Below are 21,403 nucleotides of genomic sequence, written 5' to 3' on the forward strand. Positions count from 1 at the left end.
CACATGGTGAAAGAAATTCATGACAAGCAACAAATTGTTTTTACTGCCAAGTGTGTAATCGTCTAAGCGATTCAACTTTACACTACTTCTATCGATTTGATCAAACATACAATGGATAGTCTTCTAATTCAGTCAATACTAGTTCATATAATCCTCCTCCCTCCTCCCTCCTCCCTCATCCTCCTTTCACCAGTCACAATCCTACCTTATTTCCACTTCTTTCGTTGCTGACACTGCATGGTACTCAGACACTAGTACAAGTCGCTACCTCACACATAATTTTGCCAACTTTATCTCTTCAGCTGAATATACTGGGCCTGGTCAACTATGTTGAGTTTGGAAAATTTGAAATATAATGATGATCAAACATTGTTAAAAATAATTAATTGCAAAATTATTAAGTTGATTTTTTCTAATTGGTTGATTAATAATTTTGCTATTGTGCAGATTTGATTATTGGGCTAAAAGCAACATAAGTCTAATATGTTGAGAAAATATTCAGCCTTAGTACAAAAAAGAATTTTTAACATTATGGCTGAATTATTTTTGATGCATAAGCAAATGCTTATTGGGACAAGTATCATGTGAAGAGCCCAAAATTTTTGATGTGAGACCAACAAGCTTTGGTTCGAAATTGAAAGAAGAAAGGAAGTAGTGGAACATGATGAGTTCGGTTACCTACTTCCTCTTGTGGAATTGAATTCAAAATTAAATTGGTTTGATTGCATGCATTGGTAATAGAAAAGAGAAAATTAAAAGTGATTTGATTGCTTTCAATGACTCCACACGTTACTATGCATAGGAGAATGGAAGTGGAAATTAAATTTAAATTAATATCATTCATTACTTCCATTGAAAGTTTACTTGTTACTTTTCTCTCTTCTCTCTCTTGTTTCGGTTGTCACTTCCATCAGAGAAAGAAGATTGTAGAAGCTATCATAGAAAATCACAGAGAAGCTATGAAGAAGCAAATGGCTAGGTTGATGATGGCCTTTGTAAAAAAAAGATCTAAGGCATGGTGTGGCTGAGATTTTTGCCACTAAAGACAAGATGTGAAGAAGAAGTTTCAAGATCTCCATGCCAAAAGTAGTAGTAATCCGTCTCGGTTAGAGAAGAAGATCCTTGAGGTGAAGCTCGTTTCCACTTTTGTTCATCCAAGACAGAAGGTAGCTACTGTAGCTGCATGGAGGAAGAAGCAAAAATGGAACAGATGGAGCTGTCAAGGATCAATAGTTCATTAAGGGTCAGAATTCTTTTTTGGGAACAAAGTCAAGATGGAAGGTTCAGATTGATGAAGCTTGATGAGAAGGGATGAGAGAGAGGTACATGCATGTTGATTTGCTTTCGGTTTTTCCTCTCTCTTCTCTGTGTCTGAACCGGCCTTTGTATTGAAGAAGAAGAAGATGGTTTGGTTGAACCGGTTTCAACCTTGGAAGCTTCCCCTTCTATAATAAGGGTGAACAGCCAAGGGTTGGAATCAAGGAGAGTAAGCACAGAGTTCTCATAGCTACCCTAAGCTAACAGAAGTTCTTCTCCTTCAATGTGTTTCATTTTGTATTCTTTTCTTTAGTTTTATCTGTCTGAGTCTCATGGTGAAAAAGGTAAACAGAGTGAGGTTTGTAAAAAAAAGCCAGTGAGAGGAAAAATGCAGAGAGTGCAAAAATTAAAGAAAAAGCCATAGATGTCTAAGAGTTTCTTTGTACATCTGTGTTATGTTTCATGATCCTGTGGGGATTCCCTTGCAAGTTGGGTTAGTACTTTGCGGTTGAAAGCTTGGTAGGTGACCAAGTCAAGTTCAGTTTTGGGGATAGATTCTGGACTTGTCTCGGATAGGAATGGGTAGTTTCTAGGAAAGAATTGGTGTCTGTAATCAGTTGATTATAGTGAAATTCCATCACTGTTGTGATGGAGACTAGATGTAGGCTGCATTGCACTTAGTAGTTGAACCAGGATACTTCTTGTTGTGATTCTCTCTTTCTCTTCTACTCCATTTCTGTTTCTGTTGCATATGAGACAAAATTGAAAAATATCTCTTGACTGGTTACGAGACAAAGAAAATGTCTCTTGACTGGTTATGAGACAAAAAACAGAAAAATCTCCTGAAGCTATCATAAAAGGCAGAAAGTAATACTCAGCAAAAAGGGGCTAAGATTCAACCTCCCTTCTCTTAGCCACTGATTACCATCAAACTATATATAACAAATGGATATGATATCTCTATCAAACATACTGGTTTTTCTTCTTTGCTTAATCCTTATAATAATCATCTCTTTACTCTTAAGAATGTTTTACACATTTCTAAAATTGCAAAGAATCTTGTAAATGTATCAAAGTTTTGTTTAGACAACGTTTTTTTTTTTAATTTCACCCCTTCCATTATTTTGTTAAATTTCAGGTCAACAAGTAAACACTTCTTCAAGAAATTCTTAGACATGGACTATATTCTTGTGGTAATTTATGTGTGCCAACACCATTATATAATCATAATTTTGTTCATATTTTTTTAGCTTTTTGTAATCTCAATCTTGCTTTATGGCATAGAAGGCTTGGACATCCTTCTAACTCTATTATAAAAGACGTCTTCAAACAATGTAATATTCCTATTAATCAAAATTCAGCTAATGATTATTTTGTTTGTGACTATTGTTGCATAGCAAAAATGCATGCTCTCCCTTTTCCCCTTTCTCAAACTGAATACACTTCTCATTTGCAACTTGTGTTTATTAAAATTTGGGGTCCTACTCTATCAGTTTCTAGATCCGATTTTCATTATTATGCGAGCTTTGTTGATACTTTTACACGCTATACTTGTTTATATTTGATGCAATCCAAGTCTCAAATTTTCTCTATTTTCCAGCAGTTTAAAGTATTGATAGAAAGACAAACTGGCTACTCTCTCAAAGCCATTCAAACTGATAATGACAAAGAATTCTTTTTTAACACATTTAGGACATTTTTACAAGATCAGAGTATTGTTCATTGTCTCTCTTGTTCTTACATACATCAACAACAAGGAGTTGTTGAACGCAAACACAGATATGTGACTGAGATGGATTTGGCTCTCTTAGCTACTACTCAATTGCCTCTTCTCTATTGAGAAGAAACTTTTCTTATCGTTGCTTTCCTCATAAATAGGCTACCCACCAAAGTCTTAGATTTTACATCACCTTATGAGAAGCTTCATAACATTAAATCCAACTATGACATACTCAAAGTTTTTGGTTGTGCATGCTACCCCAACACCAGACCTTTCAACCATCATAAACTAGATTTTAGATCTCAACAATGCATTTTACTTGGTTATGCTCTTCAATCCAAAGGCTTCAAATGTCTTACTCGTGAAGGAAAAATTTTAATTGTAACAAATGTTATCTTTGATTAAAAACTATTTTCATCTTCAATTTTCTTTTCATCTAATGCTTCTGCTAAATCTGATTTTTCTTCTTTGTCTCATACAATTACCTCTGTGCCTCCTATACCTCTTATTCCCAATTCTAATTCCTTACTTATCACACCAGACTCCACTTCTTTTATTTCTAATTCTACGCTTAATATTAATACACTTAACACATATGAAGTTTTTCATCATGATTCCACTTCTAATATCAATGTATTGATACATCCCAACTACCTATCTTTAATTATGTTCCCTATACTTCTTCGGATCAGCATGCTAGTCATGATTATATAGCTATATCTGGTCTTGAAATTCAATTATTCAAAGCTACCATTCTTACTTCTTCACCTACTCCTAAATCATCTAATACACATAATATGATTACCAGATCTAAATCTGATGCTTTTAAATCCAAAGATTTAGCTATTGTCTCTAACATTAATCTCACTCAATATCCTCCTAAGACTCTTCTCAGGCTTTATCCTTTGCTCATTGGCACCAAGCCATGATTGAGAAATATGATGCTTTGATCAAGAATCATACATGACATCTCATTAACCTTCCTTCCAATTCTATTATTATTGGATATAAATAGATTTATATAGTTAAAAGGGGTCCTGATAATAGTATCAAAAAATATAAAGCCCGTTTGGTGGCCAAAAAGTGTCATCAAATTGAAGGAATCAATTTTCACTAAATTTATAGCCCTATGATTCATCCTTCTACAATTTGGATTATTCTCTCCCTTGCTGTTATATATGGTTGGCCGTTTCGCCAATTTGATTTTAACAACACCTTCTTGAATGGTGATTTAACTGAGGATGTTTTTATGTTACAACATCCTAGCTTTGTGTCCAACAACCCTTCATTAGTGCGCAAGCTTGATAAAGCCATTTATGGCCTCAAGTAAGCTCCAAGAACTTGGTTTGCTAAACTCAGTTATAATCTCTTCACTTATGGTTTTTCTAATACCAAGGCTGATACTTCTTTATTTGTTCGACATACTAAACATTCTACTACATATTTACTCGCCTATGTGGATGATATTGTTATAATTGGCAATAGCAAGACTGAAATTGATGCTTTAATCACTGACTTGAACTCTAAATTTTCTCTTAAAGACTTAGGTAGTTTGAATTATTTCCTTGGTTTAGAATTCAATATGCTTGGCACTGGTGAGCTTCACATTTCACAATCAAAATATATTCTTGATCTGTTAAGACGTGTAGGCCTCTTTAGCTCCAAGCCTGTCCCCACCCCTATGCTATCCTCTTTCAAGTTGATTTCTAAAGGGTCTGAACCATATGAAAACTCAACTCTCTGTAGGTCTCTTGTTGGAGGGTTGCAATATGCAACCTTAACTCATCCAAAGATCTCCATCTCTGAATCGAGTTAGTCAATTCATGAAAAATTCCAAGCAACATCCCTGGACAATTTTAAAAAGGACCTTTCATTATCTTTCAGGTGTGTATTATCATGGATTCTGTTTTCAAAAGTCTACTGATCTTTGTACTCTTGTCTTTGCGGATGCAGATTGGGCGAGTGACATTGAAGATCACAGGTCTACTAATGGATATTGTGTCTTTCTTGGCAATAACCCAGTGTTTTGGTGTAGTCGAAAGCAAATGGCAGTGAGTCGCTCATCTATAGAAGCTGAATTTAGATGTCTTGCAGATGTTGGAGTCAAAATACTATGGGTTCTTAAGTTGCTACAAGAACTTGGTATTCCTTAACTTATTGCGCCTACTGTGTTTTGCAACAACCTCAGTGCTGTAATGCTTTCTGCCAATTCAATTCTTCATACTCGAAGCAATCATTTTGAGGTCGATTTGCAGTTTGACCAGGATCGAGTCTCTAAAGGGCAATTGCGTATGATTCATATCCTAGTTAATTCCCAAATTGCTTATATGCTCACTAAACCACTATCTACTACTTCCTTTGAGAAGTTCAAGAACAAACTCAGAGTAGTTCTTCAATCCACTATGAGTTTGAAGGGAGGGCTATAGAGAATGAAATAAATAATTCCTTATTCTTGATGTACTATTAATTTATGTGTTAGTTGACTATTTTCCTGCTTTGTTTTTTGTTATAGTTATTAGTCATATATATATATATATATTAGTTGAATAACTAAATGAATATAATTGAAAGAAATATTACTGATATACTAAGAATTTTAAATCTTTTTTGTTGCACAAAATTTTCGTTCTCTGCTTTCTTCTCTATTCTTCCGCATAATTCATTGCACATCAACTTTCCACAAATTATTATCCTCAATAAAGTAACTATTTAACATAGGTTAACTTTCTATGCAATAAGAAAAGAAATTATTCACTAATTTTAGATAAGATATTAATAAATGATAATTAAGTTATCATTTCTTTCTATAAATAGCTTCCAACACTTCAAGTATTTTTAAACCTAATTTTTACATAAATATATTTCTTTAACGCATTTACCATTACCTTTGACCTTTTCACACAAGCCCATTACACATTATCCATCTTAGGTATACCTCAAAATAAGTGGCTACCTTATTGTGTCGTATTTCTAATCTTTAATATTGGACAGTAACTCGCTGCATTACCAAAATAACAAAAAAGACAAACAGAAACAACCACTGGTAATGAACCTAGATGCAACTCCTTTGGCATTTGCTAAGGTTTCAAGTTCTCTTGTTTGAAGAGTCGTTTTCCGTTGAAAGGGCAATTGATCTTAACCAGCAGGAATATGTCTTGGAAACACCATGCTATCATTTAGCCCAGGCGGCATCTCCCTTCTTCTTTCTACCATTTTTTTGTTATCTTTTTCCACTATATCTCCTTTATTTCCACTATCATCGAATTGTCTTTTGTATATATTTGTACTTTTGATCAATGAAATTCAGTTATCTCATATTCTCATAAAAAGATTTGCTCGTCTAAAAATAATTTGATCCTAGCCAATGTCAATTTTTAATTTCTAACAAAGAAATTGACAAATTAGTTTTTGATCTTTTAAAATATAAGACAAATGAATTTATAATATAAAAAAATCAAATTAACCCCTTATAATGTTTTAAGCAACGAGAGATAATTAGTTGTTATAAATGTTTCACTTTCCTAATAAGACATAGCAATACTTTTGATCATAATTAGTGTTTAAGATTAGAAAATCTTTTTATTTTTGAAATATGGTTATCTTTTATTGTTATGAAAAGATCTGTAATGCGTTTCTCACTTTCATTATTCATTTTTCATTGTTAACTTCATCAAAAGTAAAAAAATATCTCGTCCACTTTATATAGAAAACAAAAATATATATAGTTTATGACGATCAAACGAGAAGACAAAAAGAAACACAAAGTAACCTTGTATTTTAATACAATTATTTAATTAATATAAATTAAAATAAAAACCTTTGTAACGACGTCCACGCAAATATCATTTAATTCATTGGAAATAATTAATTAATTTCTGAGTGGTTCCAAGACGAAGAGCAATAGAAAACGAAATTGGTATGCAATTCAATTGAGTAATTAAACTAATAGTGTCATCGATTAAAATATAAGCTAAGCTAATGATATCATTAACCTTTACAGTAGTGGTTATAATGATATCTAAACGTCGTGTTCAAGGTGCTGATCAAGGCCACACCTAACTTTTTTTTTTTTTTTTACAGAATTTTTTAACCCGACAAACCAATAAATTAATTCGTCATAAATTTGGAATTCTATTTAACAGTTTACTATTGGTCAATAAATTACTGTATTCACAAAATAATATTCGAATTTACGGTATTTATTTAAACAAATTAGTGAATTAATCATTAGACTAACCCAACTTAATTACATTACCTTATTTAATCTCGTAAATTCCAAAGTTCAAGTTCCCAACGTTCCTTGCAATTCATTGGTTAATACTATTAAAAGGTTATTATTATTATATATGTCTCATTCAAAGTAGCACAAACTAATTACGTATCAAATTCATGGTTGGAAATTAACGAGACCAAGTTAATTAATCTTACTTTCGGCCACAATCATCGTTTGAAAATCACTAACTGCATGCTTAGTGACTGATCACCCCACCCCTACTATTAAATTGTGAAAATAAACACTAATGAACGAAGGAGTGAACAAAATATAAGGTAATTTACCCGATAATAAAGGCGTCCCTGTCTTTAATTTTATTCTTTGTTAATTGTTATTGACTAAATTATCGATAGTTGGGATTAGTACTTGCGATTAATAACATTTCTAGCATCCTATGTGATTGTTGGTCGTTTTTAGGTTCTTAAGTAGAGTTTAATTATTTTAATGTATTGATTATCACTATTAAAAAACTTATTTTTAGTGACAATAAAAATAAGAGTCACTAATATATTTATCAACAATTGAATGTTAGTAGTCATTTTATAATTTGTTGTTAAAAGGTTTTAGTAACAATTATATAATTGTCAATAAAAATCTTTTTAATGGCGGCAATAAATATATAATTGCTACTATGATATTTAGTAATAACGACAAATATATGTCTAAAAAATATAAATTAAATAAAATATATAGTGATCATTATGTTATTATCACTACAAATTTATCACTAAAAATAATTTTTATGGTAGAATTTTAAATAGTTTTATAAAGTTATTTAATAAAATTTATACGTTAGTTAAATGATTTTTCAAGTAATAGATTTGAAAAGTAATTACTTTTTAATAATGTGATAATATACAATTAAATATAAATATAAAATTTTTCAATGATTACAGAAATTAAATTCTTATATTCTCAAATATAAAGATTAATTTTGATGTACCAATAAATAATATAAAAAAATTCATGTTATCATCTAATTGCAGTTATTTAGATCATTTTTAAATAACAAATTTAAAAATTAATTATTTTTATTTATAAAATAATAATATTTACTATTGTGTATGCAAATCAAATAATTATAATAATGTGTAAGAAGTCTATGTTAGAGAAATCCAATCCCTATATATGAATAAGAATATGATACTAATTCAATTCATTACGTTTAATATTGAAATAGTGAGACATTATATATTGTCACTATATATCTTCAATTTCCTATGCTTGAATTATTGGTGGCCATAAGTACCCCCTATTAATATTATCATAATATCATTTCAGAAGACACGCCAACATTTGTTTGGATTATGAATATGAATACCATCAACTTCAGGTGCAACTTTCCCATGGATAACATCCATTATTATTATTCCATAACTGTCTCTCTCTCTTCATAATGCCATTTTTCTTCACACTTCTTAAAATAATTTCCACAACATATAATACAAACAAGGCACATTTAATGGTGTGATTGTACTAGCGCTTTCCACTGAAATCTGTTCATATCATTATAGTGTTAATTAATCCTTGATAATGTTAGTTCAATAATAGGGGAAAAAAAAGAGCAAGTATGACTAGACAATTTTTGTTAATTAATGAAAATTTGAAGTTTAATATCGATCAAACCATCAAAGTCATAACATACTGCAATTTCAATTAATATATATAAATTATCTAATAATAAAAATACTATTATAACAATGAAAAAGATAGACCTAACGATATGTCTTTATGAAATACATTCAAAATATTTATCTTGTGAATTTGGTTAAAAATTTAGAATTTTCTTATTATCGATTTCTTAATTAGTTCTTTCAGGTTAGGTTAAGAGACCAAAAAATTAGTCTAATCCAATACAAAGAAAATGTAAGGTATACCTTTAATTAGTTAAAAAAGAAAATCTTGAATTTGTGTTGGATGATCTTATAGCATTTTTCTTGCTATCGACTTCTTAGCTCCTTCAAGTTAGGTCACAAAACCAATATATGAACAAATCATTAATATAGGAGATTGATTTGGTTCATTTTCTCGTTATCGACTTCTTAGCTCTTTCAGGTTAGGTCAAAATACCAAAAATTAATCTAACCCAATAAAGAAAAAATTGAGATATTTAAAAAAATAAAATCTTAAAATTATTTATATTAGATAACCTTATAAAATTATCCTCTTATTATTATTATTATTTTGTTTTTTACGATATTTTTTAGTCCGACAGACATTGACTAATTCATAGCAAATCGAAACTTCATTTAAAAATTTGTCGCTGACTAATAGACTATTGCATGCACAAAATAAGATTTGAAACCTGCCAGTTAGTTAATTAAGGTAAGGAAGAAACTATTTCTCATCCTTTCTAGTTTCTATCACACTCGTTACTAAAGTTAGCAGATGTGAAAGAAGGACCAAACAACAGGAAGCTTCATGGAACACAGTACATCATCTGAATCACCATTCTTTCTGGACCACCTCACCATATCACAATTTGTAAGGGGACTAGCAAAGCTATTTTCCTCTACTTGTTCAAATTGTGGGCCATTTTCCCTTTGTGCCCACACCTTTATTTAAAAATTTAAAAGAATTCATGATTCACTCACTGACAAACATGCATAATAATGCTCATAAATCAGATATCACTTCACCTGTTTCTTGTACCATGAAATATTTTTTTCTCAATTTGTAGCAGAAAATGAACCAAATCAATCTCCTATACAGTCCAAATATCTTGTACATATCCATCAATATAATTGTACTTGTACCCTTTGTGTTTTTGTTGAGATCTGTGCATTTGCCAAATGATTGAACCAACTTTGCAGACCAAATTATTGATTTTGCTATCCGAATATATTATGGAAAGAGTTTTAAGGGTACCCGAAATACTATCATTCTAGTTGTTTTATCCGTTGATCTTAATTATAAAAAATATATATAATATATATTAATTGAAATTAACGGTTAAAATAACTGAAATACCGACATTTTCGATATACTTAAAATTTTTTTAATATTATATATACACTAAAAATTAATTATTAAATTAATTATTCATATAAATTGTATGTTAATATATAAAATATATATTAAAAATAAAATAAATAATACGTATATTTATACACAAATATATAGTAATTAATTTAGTGACAATTTTATTATTCAACCTAGTAGGTAAATTTTTTTTGAAATAAAAAATTTAGCACAATAAGGTGGAGCAGTGAAAATAAAAGTACTAGTTAAACTAAGAATTAATTCACTCAAAATTTCTAATATATGATGATTTCTAATATCAAGAAATGCTAATAAGAACTTAGCAAAATAGAAGGCCAAAACACATTCCTCAAATTAGAAGATACAAGTCAAATTGAGGGGGCACATATAGAGTTTATATTTTTTTACATTATTGCAACTCTTTGCACCCCATCAATGAAATCCATTGAAAAAATCCTAGCCAAGATCAAGTTGTAAACACACTTGAAATCTTTGATTCTTGATCTCACAAACAATGTGGTTGATTTTTTTTTTTTTTGTTTTCATATTCAAAAAACTACAAGAAGCTCTTGACAAAGCTCATTTCTAAGGACAACACTATATTAATCTATACTAGAATGGGGGCAATTGAGGTAACTATTATCACAAGATGTACATACAAATAACATTGGAAACTGTTATTCCAATAACATGAAGAATGTTTAAAAACCTTTAAACATCTCCATTTTCAACCACTGCAGGGCATGATCTGATGAATTTGATCACTTGAAGCCATGAAATGATGCTTCACAAGAACTATCCGCATCATTACACAGCCAGGTAGTATACCAGAAACTCCTCAAAGTTTTAAACATCGAGGGAGCATTCCGGTGCTCTGTTGGACCTCGACTCTTCGATCTTTGCAGCCACCTCAGCCATTACAAGCCTAGTAAGAAGCAGCCCTGCAATTAAAGCTGCTATCATCAACATTGTGAAAACTGCACTCCAGCTCTTGGCCGATATATAACCGGTCAATAGAGGTCCTATTGCAGCCCCAATAGAACCTGTTCCATCGATGATAGCCGTGACGGTTGCTAGAGCTCGCGAATTCCCCCTCAATGACTTGTGTGTTCCCAGGTCAGCCGAAACAGCGGTTGTTATGAGGGCATAAGGGCCATTCACAAACATACCGGTTATGAACATCAATGCAGCATTCACAATCAATGAAACATGACCATAGCTTCTGTAGAAGAACAGAGCAGGGATAGCACAATACATGAAGCTAGCTGCTGTTATGGCTCTTGCATCTAAGTGATCGGAAATGTGGCCGGCTAGAATCCCTCCGAGAACCCCACCAACATCGAATAAAGTTGATAATGTCCCTGATGTCTCACTGGATAGATATTTGCCATCAATTGCTGCAAGATAATGAACATAAATGAGAAATTGTGACTACTTGAAAACATAAAGATACAATCTTATATGAATTATTAGAAATATTTGGTAACAAAAAAAAAATTAACTTAAATAAGACAAGTTCTGACTGATTTTTTTGTTCTCCCTAGCATAGAAAATTGAAGTACCTGTGTGGCTAACATAGAAGGGGAGCCAATAAAGAAATGTATATGCAACCAATTTGGCGAAAAACAGACAGAGTGCGAAAGGGGCAACCCCAGGTATTTTCCAGGCCTCAAGGAAGCCAACTGGTTCTTCCTCGGCCGGATTCTCCGGCGCTAAGAGAGGCTCGTTCACTTCTTCATCTCCACTTTTCTTGGGTGAATTACACTCATCTTCCTCTCTGCTAACTCCCACAGACTCAGGTGCAACCGGCAATAGAAAGAAAACCATCAAGCCGACGAAAGCCATCATAAGTCCTGGCACAACAAAGGACCATCCCCATCCATTACACAACATAGCTGAAGCAATTAAGGATCCTGTGATGTTCCCAACAGACGTGTGAGCATTCCATATTCCCATGATCAACCCTCTCTTGCTCTTTCCAAACCAGTTTCCGACAACTGCAACAACCGAAGGCCATCCGGTTGATTGAAACAATCCAGCAATCATTTGAACCACTAAGAAATAGTAAAAGTTATGAATGTTTGCCCAATAAGCTACCCCGAATAGTGAAGTGAACAAAGCAGTTCCTAGCATTCCCACAGTAAGAAAAATCCTTAAATTACATCGATCGCCAAAGTGTCCTGAAAAGTACATCCCCAATGCGTAAAAGGAAAGGAATGCAACATCCACATCACCAAGAAGGGAAGTCCCATCTGATTCATTGAATGGTGCCCAACCATTACCAAGAACACTTGAAGAAATTCTGTTCTTTTTCGGGAGACTCAATCCTATATCTGATGATTGAGGATCAAGAACACTCTTCACAATACTTGTGGTTTTTCTGGTGGCATGGTAACTAGTATAAGCCAAAAATGTTACAATCAGAACAATTGCTTGGTGGGTTTTGAAGGAAACAGGACCACCTTTCAAGTATTCAATGGCCCTAATTCCAAGTAGCTTACTAGAACTTCTCTTAAGGGACAATTCTGGTGCTGAACCCATGAAATTATATTATATATCTCAATTCAGCTGCAACAAAAGAGTAGAAGCTGAACTTTCTCCCCTCACAGAATTGAACTGAAAAAAAAAATGAAGAAAAATAAGATGAATAGATGTTCAAGAGTATTCTAAATCTTTGCTTTTAAAGGAACTAGATTCAGTTGATCCATGATAATCAAATTACAACTTCAAACATTAAAAGCCAATATAAAAATAAAATAAATCAAAAGGTAAAACATTAAGATATAATTCCAACCCCTGGGTTATATAGAAGACATCATTGGGAAATTCAGTATAAGATGAAATATAGGCAAATCAAGAGAGCAGAAGATCCAGTTTCAGAGGAGCCAGAGTTGCATTTGACTCAAAAGAGAATAAATTAAGTAATTAACAAACTGAGAGACACAAAATACTCTGAAAAAGGAAACAAAATTTTAGGACACAAAAAAAAGAAAGAAAGAAGAAAGAAAAACCCAGAACATTGAGGAACCCAATGATAGAATGAATCTTTCAACTCCAAAAAAAAAAAAAATCAAACAGATGAAAATGAAAACCAAGTCAGAAATGGTAAAAAAAAATTAAAAAATAAATAAAATAAAATAGAACATGAGAACATGTATGATACCTTATGAGTTAAGCAAAGTGGAAGGTGACTTGGGTGGAAATTCTGGGGTTGTTGACGTTTGAACAAGTTTCAAACTCCGAACACCATTACACCACTTGTGTTCGTGGAAGTTACTATTGCGTTTGTTTTGTTTTGTTTAGCGGGTTTTGAGAAATTCGGAGGCAAAAACGTGTGAAGGAATGCTCCTTACTTATGATTGACGTTAATGGTTTTTTTATTCACTATAATGACCCTTTTGCCCTCTTCGGTTAACACCACTTGCCGTAGTGATAACGTCTTCGGTTTAATTACGAGGCTGCCATCTGTTTCTGTTAATTGACTAAACTGCCCTCGGCTGTTATTTTGGTATTGAACTGCCTCCCCTTTTTAATTGTGAACGTGCCATGATTCCTTCAATCTCTCTCTTTTTTTTCTTTTTATATTTGGTAATTGGTAGGTTTATTACGTGTGCCTTGGCCGGTGAGTGTGGGACTCTATTTTCTCTTTCACATGAAATTATCTTCTCGAATATTATCAGGTCATTGAATAGAAAAAATATATAACTGGGAATAATGTTAAAAAAATGACAGTGAATATTATTTTATTTTGTTACTGTTAAATTGAATTAATTGATTTATTGAAAAAAATCAGTATGAGCAAGATATTAATCCCAAATATTTAGTATGTCCAGGGACGAATTTAAAAAATTTTAATAGTAGAAGTAAAATATATATATATATATAATATAATAATAATTTTTGTAATAAAAATATTATGTGTATATAAAAATTAGTTATTAAATTATTTATTAATTATTATATATTTGTGTATAAATATATATTATTTAATTTATTTTTAATATATATTTTTATTTCAATATATATACATGTGGTTATTTTCTATATATATATAACATAATTAGTTTTTAAAATATATAATTTATAAATTAAAACACTAAAATAGTAATTTAAATAATAACATGTAATTTAAAATTTTATTATTTAATTTTTTTAATTTAAGTTTTATATTTTAAACAAATTAAGTAATCTTTTTCTTAATAATAACAATTGAAATATCTCTTTTTATATAGAATGATGTAATACATTTATATTTTTTTGTTAACCAAGTCCAACTAAGTTAGTCTAAGATAACAAAAATCAGTTATGATTAGTATTATTTTAAGTCTTGTTGTTTAACTTGGTTAGACTTAGTTTATAAAAAGACTTGGATGTGTAGTATTATTCTTATATATATACAAGTAAATACTTATTTAGAAATTTATTTCTCATACAATTAGAAACTAATTTTTATTGAGATTCATAGTAAAAGTTCTTTCAATTAATGCAGTTGTTATAAAAAAAATAAAACTAATATAAAAAATAAATAATATTCTTTCGAGTCGATTTCTAAGAAAAAAATACAAATTTCATTTAAATTGAAAATTGATAATTCTAATGACATCTAATATGAAAATCTTAAATTGACTATGAAGTACCAAAAATTGAATAAAAAGAGAAAGAGAAGTATAGGAGTGAACAAAGGTCAAAGAGTAAACATTTTACTCGAAAAGAAAAAGTTGCCTATGTGACCATGGAGTCTTTAGAAGAAGAATTAGATTTCGAAACAGAAGTAGATTTGGTCGAACTTAAGAAAGGCCCTCCATATGTTTGTTCTTTACTTGAAAAGCTTTCGAATAATGAAAAGTCAAATGATTCAAAACTAAAAAGTGGAAAGAAATATAGTTTTGATATTTCGAAATCTGATCAGATTTTTGATGTGTTGCTTAAAGATAAACAATTAATTCTGCCTGAGGGTAGAACCTTACTTTCGGTGAAAGATTTAAAAGGGAAATCTTATTGTAAGTTTCACCAAGCAACAAGTCATTCGACTAACAATTGTGTTCATTTAAAGGACTTAATTCAGGAGGCAATAATGGAAGGACAATTTTAATCCGATGATGGCAAGAAAGAAATGAAGGTTGATGTTGATCCCTTCGATGCTGATGCCAGCTTTGTCGAGCCATGCTTTGGAGTGAACATGGTTGGCATGTCCTATGATTTTGATGTGGCTCTGGATGATTTTGAGTCGCAAGTGAGATTCGTGTATCCCAGAGCAGGGGATGGTTTGTTGGATTTTCTGGTTCAACAAAAGATTAAAGACCGGGACATATCTCTGTGTCCGCAGTGTAATGCTGTTTTTGACGCTGAAGTAGCAACAACCTATGAGAAGGAGGGAATGAAGAAAGAATTGGCTCATAAAGAGGAGCAGGCGCGCCAAAGACAACCGATACGGCGCATAAAGGGTCAGAGTTCTAAAACCCCTCAGCCAAGTATGACTACACCATTAAACCGATCCCAGGAAATAGGTGTTCAACGGATTCGAAACTGTCAGGAGTTCCAGAGACAGGACCATCTGTATTAGGGATGGCAACGGGTCCCCATGGGGGCGGGGACATGCCCCCCGTCCCCCGCCCCCGCCACCCATAATCCGTTCCCGTCCCCGCCCCGTCCCTGCGACGGGTAACGGGGACTCCGTATCCGCCGGGGATCGGGGTCTCCACGGATATCCACAGATTTTTAAAAAAAAATCAAAAACATATAAAAAACAGCAAAAGAAAAATAAAAGATACATAGTTTAAACCCAAACGCAGTACTGTAATCCAATTTCCCAATTTTCCAGTAAGAGTTCAAACTCCAAACCCTAAATTCAATTTCATAGCAGCAAAATCAATCTCTAAATCCAAATTTACCAATTAACAAAATTCAAACCCTAATCCTAAATCCAATTTCACACTAACAGAATTCAAACCAAAGGAATTCCATCAATTAAAATCAAAATATACATTAAAACGGCAAAGCAGAGGCGGACCAGAGGCGAAGCTTCGACCAGGAAGCAGTGAGCGGCGCAGTGAGAGGAGGAAGGTGAGCAGCAGCGGCTCTCCTCTGACGACGATGAAGGACGATCTTCTCTGGACGAGGACGAAGGCAGATCTCGCTCCTATGACGGCAACAATGAAGACAACTCTCCTCTGGACGGTGATGAAAATTGCGACGGTTCTCCTCAGGCGCGCAGCGTGAAGACGACTCTCCTCTCCTCTAGACGCAGAGGCATGGCTGGTGATGACAGATCTGAAGAAGATGATGATGGCAGAGGCATGGCTGGAGCAGTTTTGTCTTTGCGGAGTAGAGGCGACACGGGTGTAGGCAGCGCCAACGCTGTGAGAACCAAGCACAGAGCGACACCGGCAAGGGAGGAGGGAAGAGGAAGAGGGTGAGATCTGAGAGAGTGAGAGCGATCTGATGAGGGAGTGAGGGAGTGAGATAGAGAGGCGTGAATTAGGTTTTTAGGTTTCCATCATATATATATATAAGGATATTTATATAATTTTATCTATACAGATATTATACGGGTATCACGGGGCGGGTACCTCTCTCCCCGCCCCACCCCGTTTATTAAACGGATACCCGTCTCCCGTCCCCGCGGGGAAAAAATGATCCCCAAATTTGTCCCCCAGCGGGTAATTCCCCGCGGATACCCGCCCCGCCGGGGGAAATTGCCATCCCTAATCTGTATCGACGCAATCCACAATGGGGACATCGGGGACCTCCTCGAAATCAATACCCTTATTATCGTGGTCGGGCTAGAGGGTATCCCAGAGGCAGAGGGGGAAGGAGAAATTTCAATCAAAGTAAAAGACCTCAGTCGGAAGTGAGCAAAGAAGTAAGCAAGTGGGCAACGCCTTCTGTGCATTCTCGGATCGTCTTTCCCTCTGATGGAGAGACTTATCCAAAAGGGATTCTATCACCTGCAAAGATGGAAAAAGGCAAGGCAGTAACCCAATCCTCATGAGTCGATAAAAACAAAGAGGTTGATGTTGATGAAGAGTATTTTCACGAAGGGGATGATGACATGATTGGAACAATTTCGATCATTTCAACAGAGTATCCGGGTGAGTATGAAGGCGGCCTAGAGGAAGATTATGACATGAGGGATGAGGAAGCTTTTTCCTTCATTCGAATTGAGGATGAACCGGGGTATTTCCTTCGGCCCACTGAAAAACAAATGTCTCATCTCCGTCCACTTCATATTACTACCATTTTGAATGGGTTCAAGATAAACAAAGTCCTGATTGATAGTGGGGCAGCAATAAGTCTTCTGCCTGAGAGGATGTTAAGGAAAGTGGAAAAACATCCTGATGATTTAGTTCCCACAAATATTGCTGTGACGGACTTTAGTGGGACTTCTACACCAGCAAAAGGACTGGTTACTCTGACTGTGAAGGTCGAATCATCGGAGAGACATACCGTGTTTGTAGTGGTTCCATCAAAGGCAAGTTATAATTCTTTGTTGGGGGCGAGACTGGATTCATGGTGTAGGGGCTATACCTTCTACTATACATCAGAGTGTCCTTCTGTGGACTAAGGATGGTAAACCTAAAATCGTCAAGGCAGATTCGAATTTATATGTCGAACAGCTGCATGCCGATTTTAGGATGTATAATCGTAAGTTAAAGCCTTTGAATGTTGATCGAGCACTGAATCCTTATAATTGTGAAGGGTGCTACTTGTCATCGGAAGGCCTCTCAGTGAAGTTACGTTACCCAGAGTTGGGTTTTGAGCCAACTGGTTGGGATTGTCTCTCTTGAAGATCTTGGGAAGACTGTTCTATGGACCAGGTTGAGGAAGTTTCTAATTACCTGGTAACATTACGTAATTATTTAAGTAATTTTCATTCTGTAGAAAATAAAGATGATTCTTCTGATGAAGTTGTATCACATAGGGTTAGTAGTCTTGCTAGTTATGATAATGTTGATTCGATGTCTTCAGTCGAATTTAGTTATAATTTTTCTACTTCTTGTAATGAAAGTAATGATGCAAGCCGGACTTACGATTTAATAGTAGAGGCTCATTGTGTAGAAAATCAAAGTAATGTTAATTTATTAAATGATCAAGTTTCTTCTATTTCTGATGACTCTATTGATTTCACTTTTGATTGTATCTATGATTTAGAACCATTGGGTTTTGAGAAATACTCAATAAAAGATGATGATTATTACAAAGGGTTTGAATCTTAAGATTTCTTAGAGAAAATTAATCTGGGGACTATTGATGATGTTCGAATTACATATATTTGTAAAAGTCTTGTTGATCCTTTTCGAACTGAACTCTTTAATCTTTTACATGAGTTTAAGGATTGTTTTGCTTGGGATTATCATGAGATGCCTGGTCTCGATCGTTCACTTGTGGAATATTGATTAGCATTAAAACCAAATGATCGACTTGTAAACCAAACTCCAAGACGTTTCGCTCCAGAAATCAATGAGAAAATTAAAGAAGAAATAGAACGCTTGATTAAAGTGAAAATTTATTCGAACTGGACGTTATGTTGAGTGCATTTCAAATATTGTTCCTGTAATGAAGAAAAATAGGAAGTTAAGAATATGCATTGATTTTTGAGATTTAAATAATGCTACTCCAAAAGATGAATATTTTATGCCTATTGCAAATATGTTAATCAATTCTGCAGCGGGAAACGAACTTCTTAGTTTTATGGACGGTTATTCAGGATATAACCAAATCTTCATTGCAGAAGATGACGTGTTCAAAACTGTTTTTCGTTGTCCTGGGGCATTGGGCACGTATGAATGGGTAGTTATGCCTTTTGGTTTGAAGAATGATGGGGCAACTTATCAACGGGCGATGAATGCTATTTTCCATGAGTTTATTGGAAATTTTATGGAGGTGTATATCGATAACGTTATGGTTAAATCGATTTCAGTAAATCAGCACATTGACCATTTAAGAAAGGCGTTCGTTACCATGAGGAAGAAGGGATTAAAAATGAATCCTTTAAAATGTGCTTTTGGTATGTCAGCCGGAAATCTTTTGGGTTTTGTTGTTCATAAAAAGGGGATTGCGATTGATAAAAATAAAGTGGACGCAATTTTAGCACTATCCGCACCCAAATCGAAGAAAAAAGTGCAGTCTTTTTTAGGCAAGGTAAATTACATTCGGAGGTTCATTTCGAATATTTCCGATCGAACTCAAGTGTTTGCGCTTTTGGTAAAACTAAAGAATGATTTCCAGTTCGAATGGACGACTGAACATCAGTCAGTGTTCGATTCGATTAAGGCTTATTTGTCTAAAGCTCCGATTATGGCGAATGTTCGTCCACATGAGCCCTTAAAATTATACATCACAGCATTGGAACACACAATTGGGTGTATGTTAGCCCAGGACGATGAAAACGAGCATGAGCGGGCCGTTTATTATCTTAGTCGAGTTTTAACTGATATCGAAACAAGGTATTCCCCGATAGAGAAATTGTGTTTGTCTCTATATTATACCTGTATGAATTTAAAGTGTTATATGGTGGCTAAATCGGTAAAAATTGTAGCGCAAACTGATCTCGTTAAATATATGTTAAGTTTTCCAATGCTACGAGGGCATTTAGGGAAATGGATGTTAGCATTAACAGAGTTTGATTTGTAATATGTCCTAGCCAAGGCTGTAAAAGGACAGGTCATTGCAGATTTTCTTGTGGATAATTTGAAAGATCTGAATGACCAGGGAGTAAATATAATCGATGTAGAAGTTGATTATTGGAAGTTATATTTTGATGGATCAAAGCATAAAGACGGCGCAGGGGATGGAATTCTTATTATCTCACCAGAGGGTATTCCATCAGAATTCTTGTTCGAATTAAAATATCCCTGTTCGAATAATATGGCAGAGTATGAAGCTTTGATTTTGGGTCTCGAAATATTAATTGGTAATGGAGCTTTGGAGGTTCAAATATTAGGGGATTCTCAATTGGTATTAAAGCAGTTATCAAAGGAGTTTAAGTGTAATAATGAGACGTTACAGAAATACTTAATAACTGCTTGGGAGTTGTTAACTTCTTTTCGAAAAGTTTCTTTGGTTCACATTCCCAGAGTTCATAATGAAATTGCTAATGAATTAGCCCAAATCGCTTCGAGATCTAGGATTGGTCTAGAAACTCTCAAGAAATTGGCTGGTGCTCATCAAATTTTAGTGCCTGCAAATGAAAGAGAAGTTTTGTGTGTAGATGAATGGGAAAGTACTGATTGGAGAAAGCCTATTGCTCAATACTTAAAAGATCCCAGTATTCCAGTCGATAGAAAGATAAAGTTGAAAGTAATAAATTTTGTCTTGATGGCTGATGAGTTGTATAAGAAAGGGATCGATGGGAGTTTATCGAGATGTTTAAGCTTAGATGATCAGAGTATTGCTTTGGGTGAAGTCCACAATGGGATATGTGGTGCTCATCAGGCAGGAAAGAAGATGAAATGGGTGTTATATCGCAATCATGTGTATTGGCCATCTATGATAAAAGATTGTATCGATTATGCAAAGGCATGTCAAGAATGTCAGAAACATGGTTCGATACAGCAGATTCCAGCGTCTGAGTTGCATTCGATAATAAAACCATGGCCGTTTAGAGGTTGGGCTTTAGATTTGATTGGATTGATTCATCCTCCTTCATCAAAACAACACAAGTTTATCTTAGTAGCAATTGATTATTTCACAAAATGGGTTGAAGTAGTTCCCCTAATAGAAGTTGGTCAAGGTGAAATAATAGACTTTATCGAGGAACATATTATCCATCGATTTGGGATTCCTCAAACATTAAGTATTGATCAAGGAACTATGTTTACTGGTCAGTGAATTAAAAATTTTGCAGCCTCGAGGAGTATCAATATGGTTACTTCAACTCCTTATTATGCGCAGGCTAATGGGCAAGTAGAGGTAGCAAATAAGATACTGATAAGTTTGATAAAAAATCATATCGGAAATAAGCTTCGAACATGGCATGAGACTTTAAGCTAGGTATTATGGGCTTATCGAAATTCACCAAGAGGTTCGACAGGTACTTCACCCTATAAATTAGTTTATGGCCATATGTGTTGTTGCCATTAGAAATAAATTTAAATACTTTGAGGGTGTCAAAGAAAAGTAGTTTGCCAATTGATGATTATTGGAATGCGATGTTTGATGAATTGAATGAA

The 21,403-nt window shown here is 33.8% G+C and overlaps 1 protein-coding gene across 1 annotated transcript; it reads right to left on the minus strand.

Annotated features, from left to right (window-relative positions):
- Positions 1-10,551: 10,551 nt before the first annotated feature.
- On the minus strand, positions 10,552-13,583 carry LOC107629637 (putative glycerol-3-phosphate transporter 1). Its single transcript, XM_016332470.2, has 3 exons — positions 13,396-13,583; positions 11,795-12,848; positions 10,552-11,629 (listed from the first exon to the last, which is right to left on the minus strand). The coding sequence occupies exons 2-3, from the start codon at positions 12,771-12,773 to the stop codon at positions 11,079-11,081; spliced, it is 1,530 nt and encodes a 509-aa protein (XP_016187956.1). The 5' UTR covers positions 12,774-12,848; positions 13,396-13,583; the 3' UTR covers positions 10,552-11,078.
- Between the last annotated feature and the right edge of the window lie 7,820 nt (positions 13,584-21,403).

This window comes from Arachis ipaensis, chromosome B3 (genome assembly GCF_059453495.1).
Source record: "Arachis ipaensis isolate K30076 ecotype BB chromosome B3, ASM5945349v1, whole genome shotgun sequence".
NCBI lineage: Eukaryota > Viridiplantae > Streptophyta > Magnoliopsida > Fabales > Fabaceae > Arachis > Arachis ipaensis.

Bases quoted from the DNA above. Each gene is read 5' to 3' on its own strand.
- LOC107629637 (XM_016332470.2), bottom strand. From the start codon at position 12,773: ATGGGTTCAGCACCAGAATTGTCCCTTAAGAGAAGTTCTAGTAAGCTA. The intron at 11,630-11,794 runs GTACTTCAATTT...ATTATCTTGCAG, and splicing joins CTTCTATGTTAGCCACACAG to CAATTGATGGCAAATATCTA.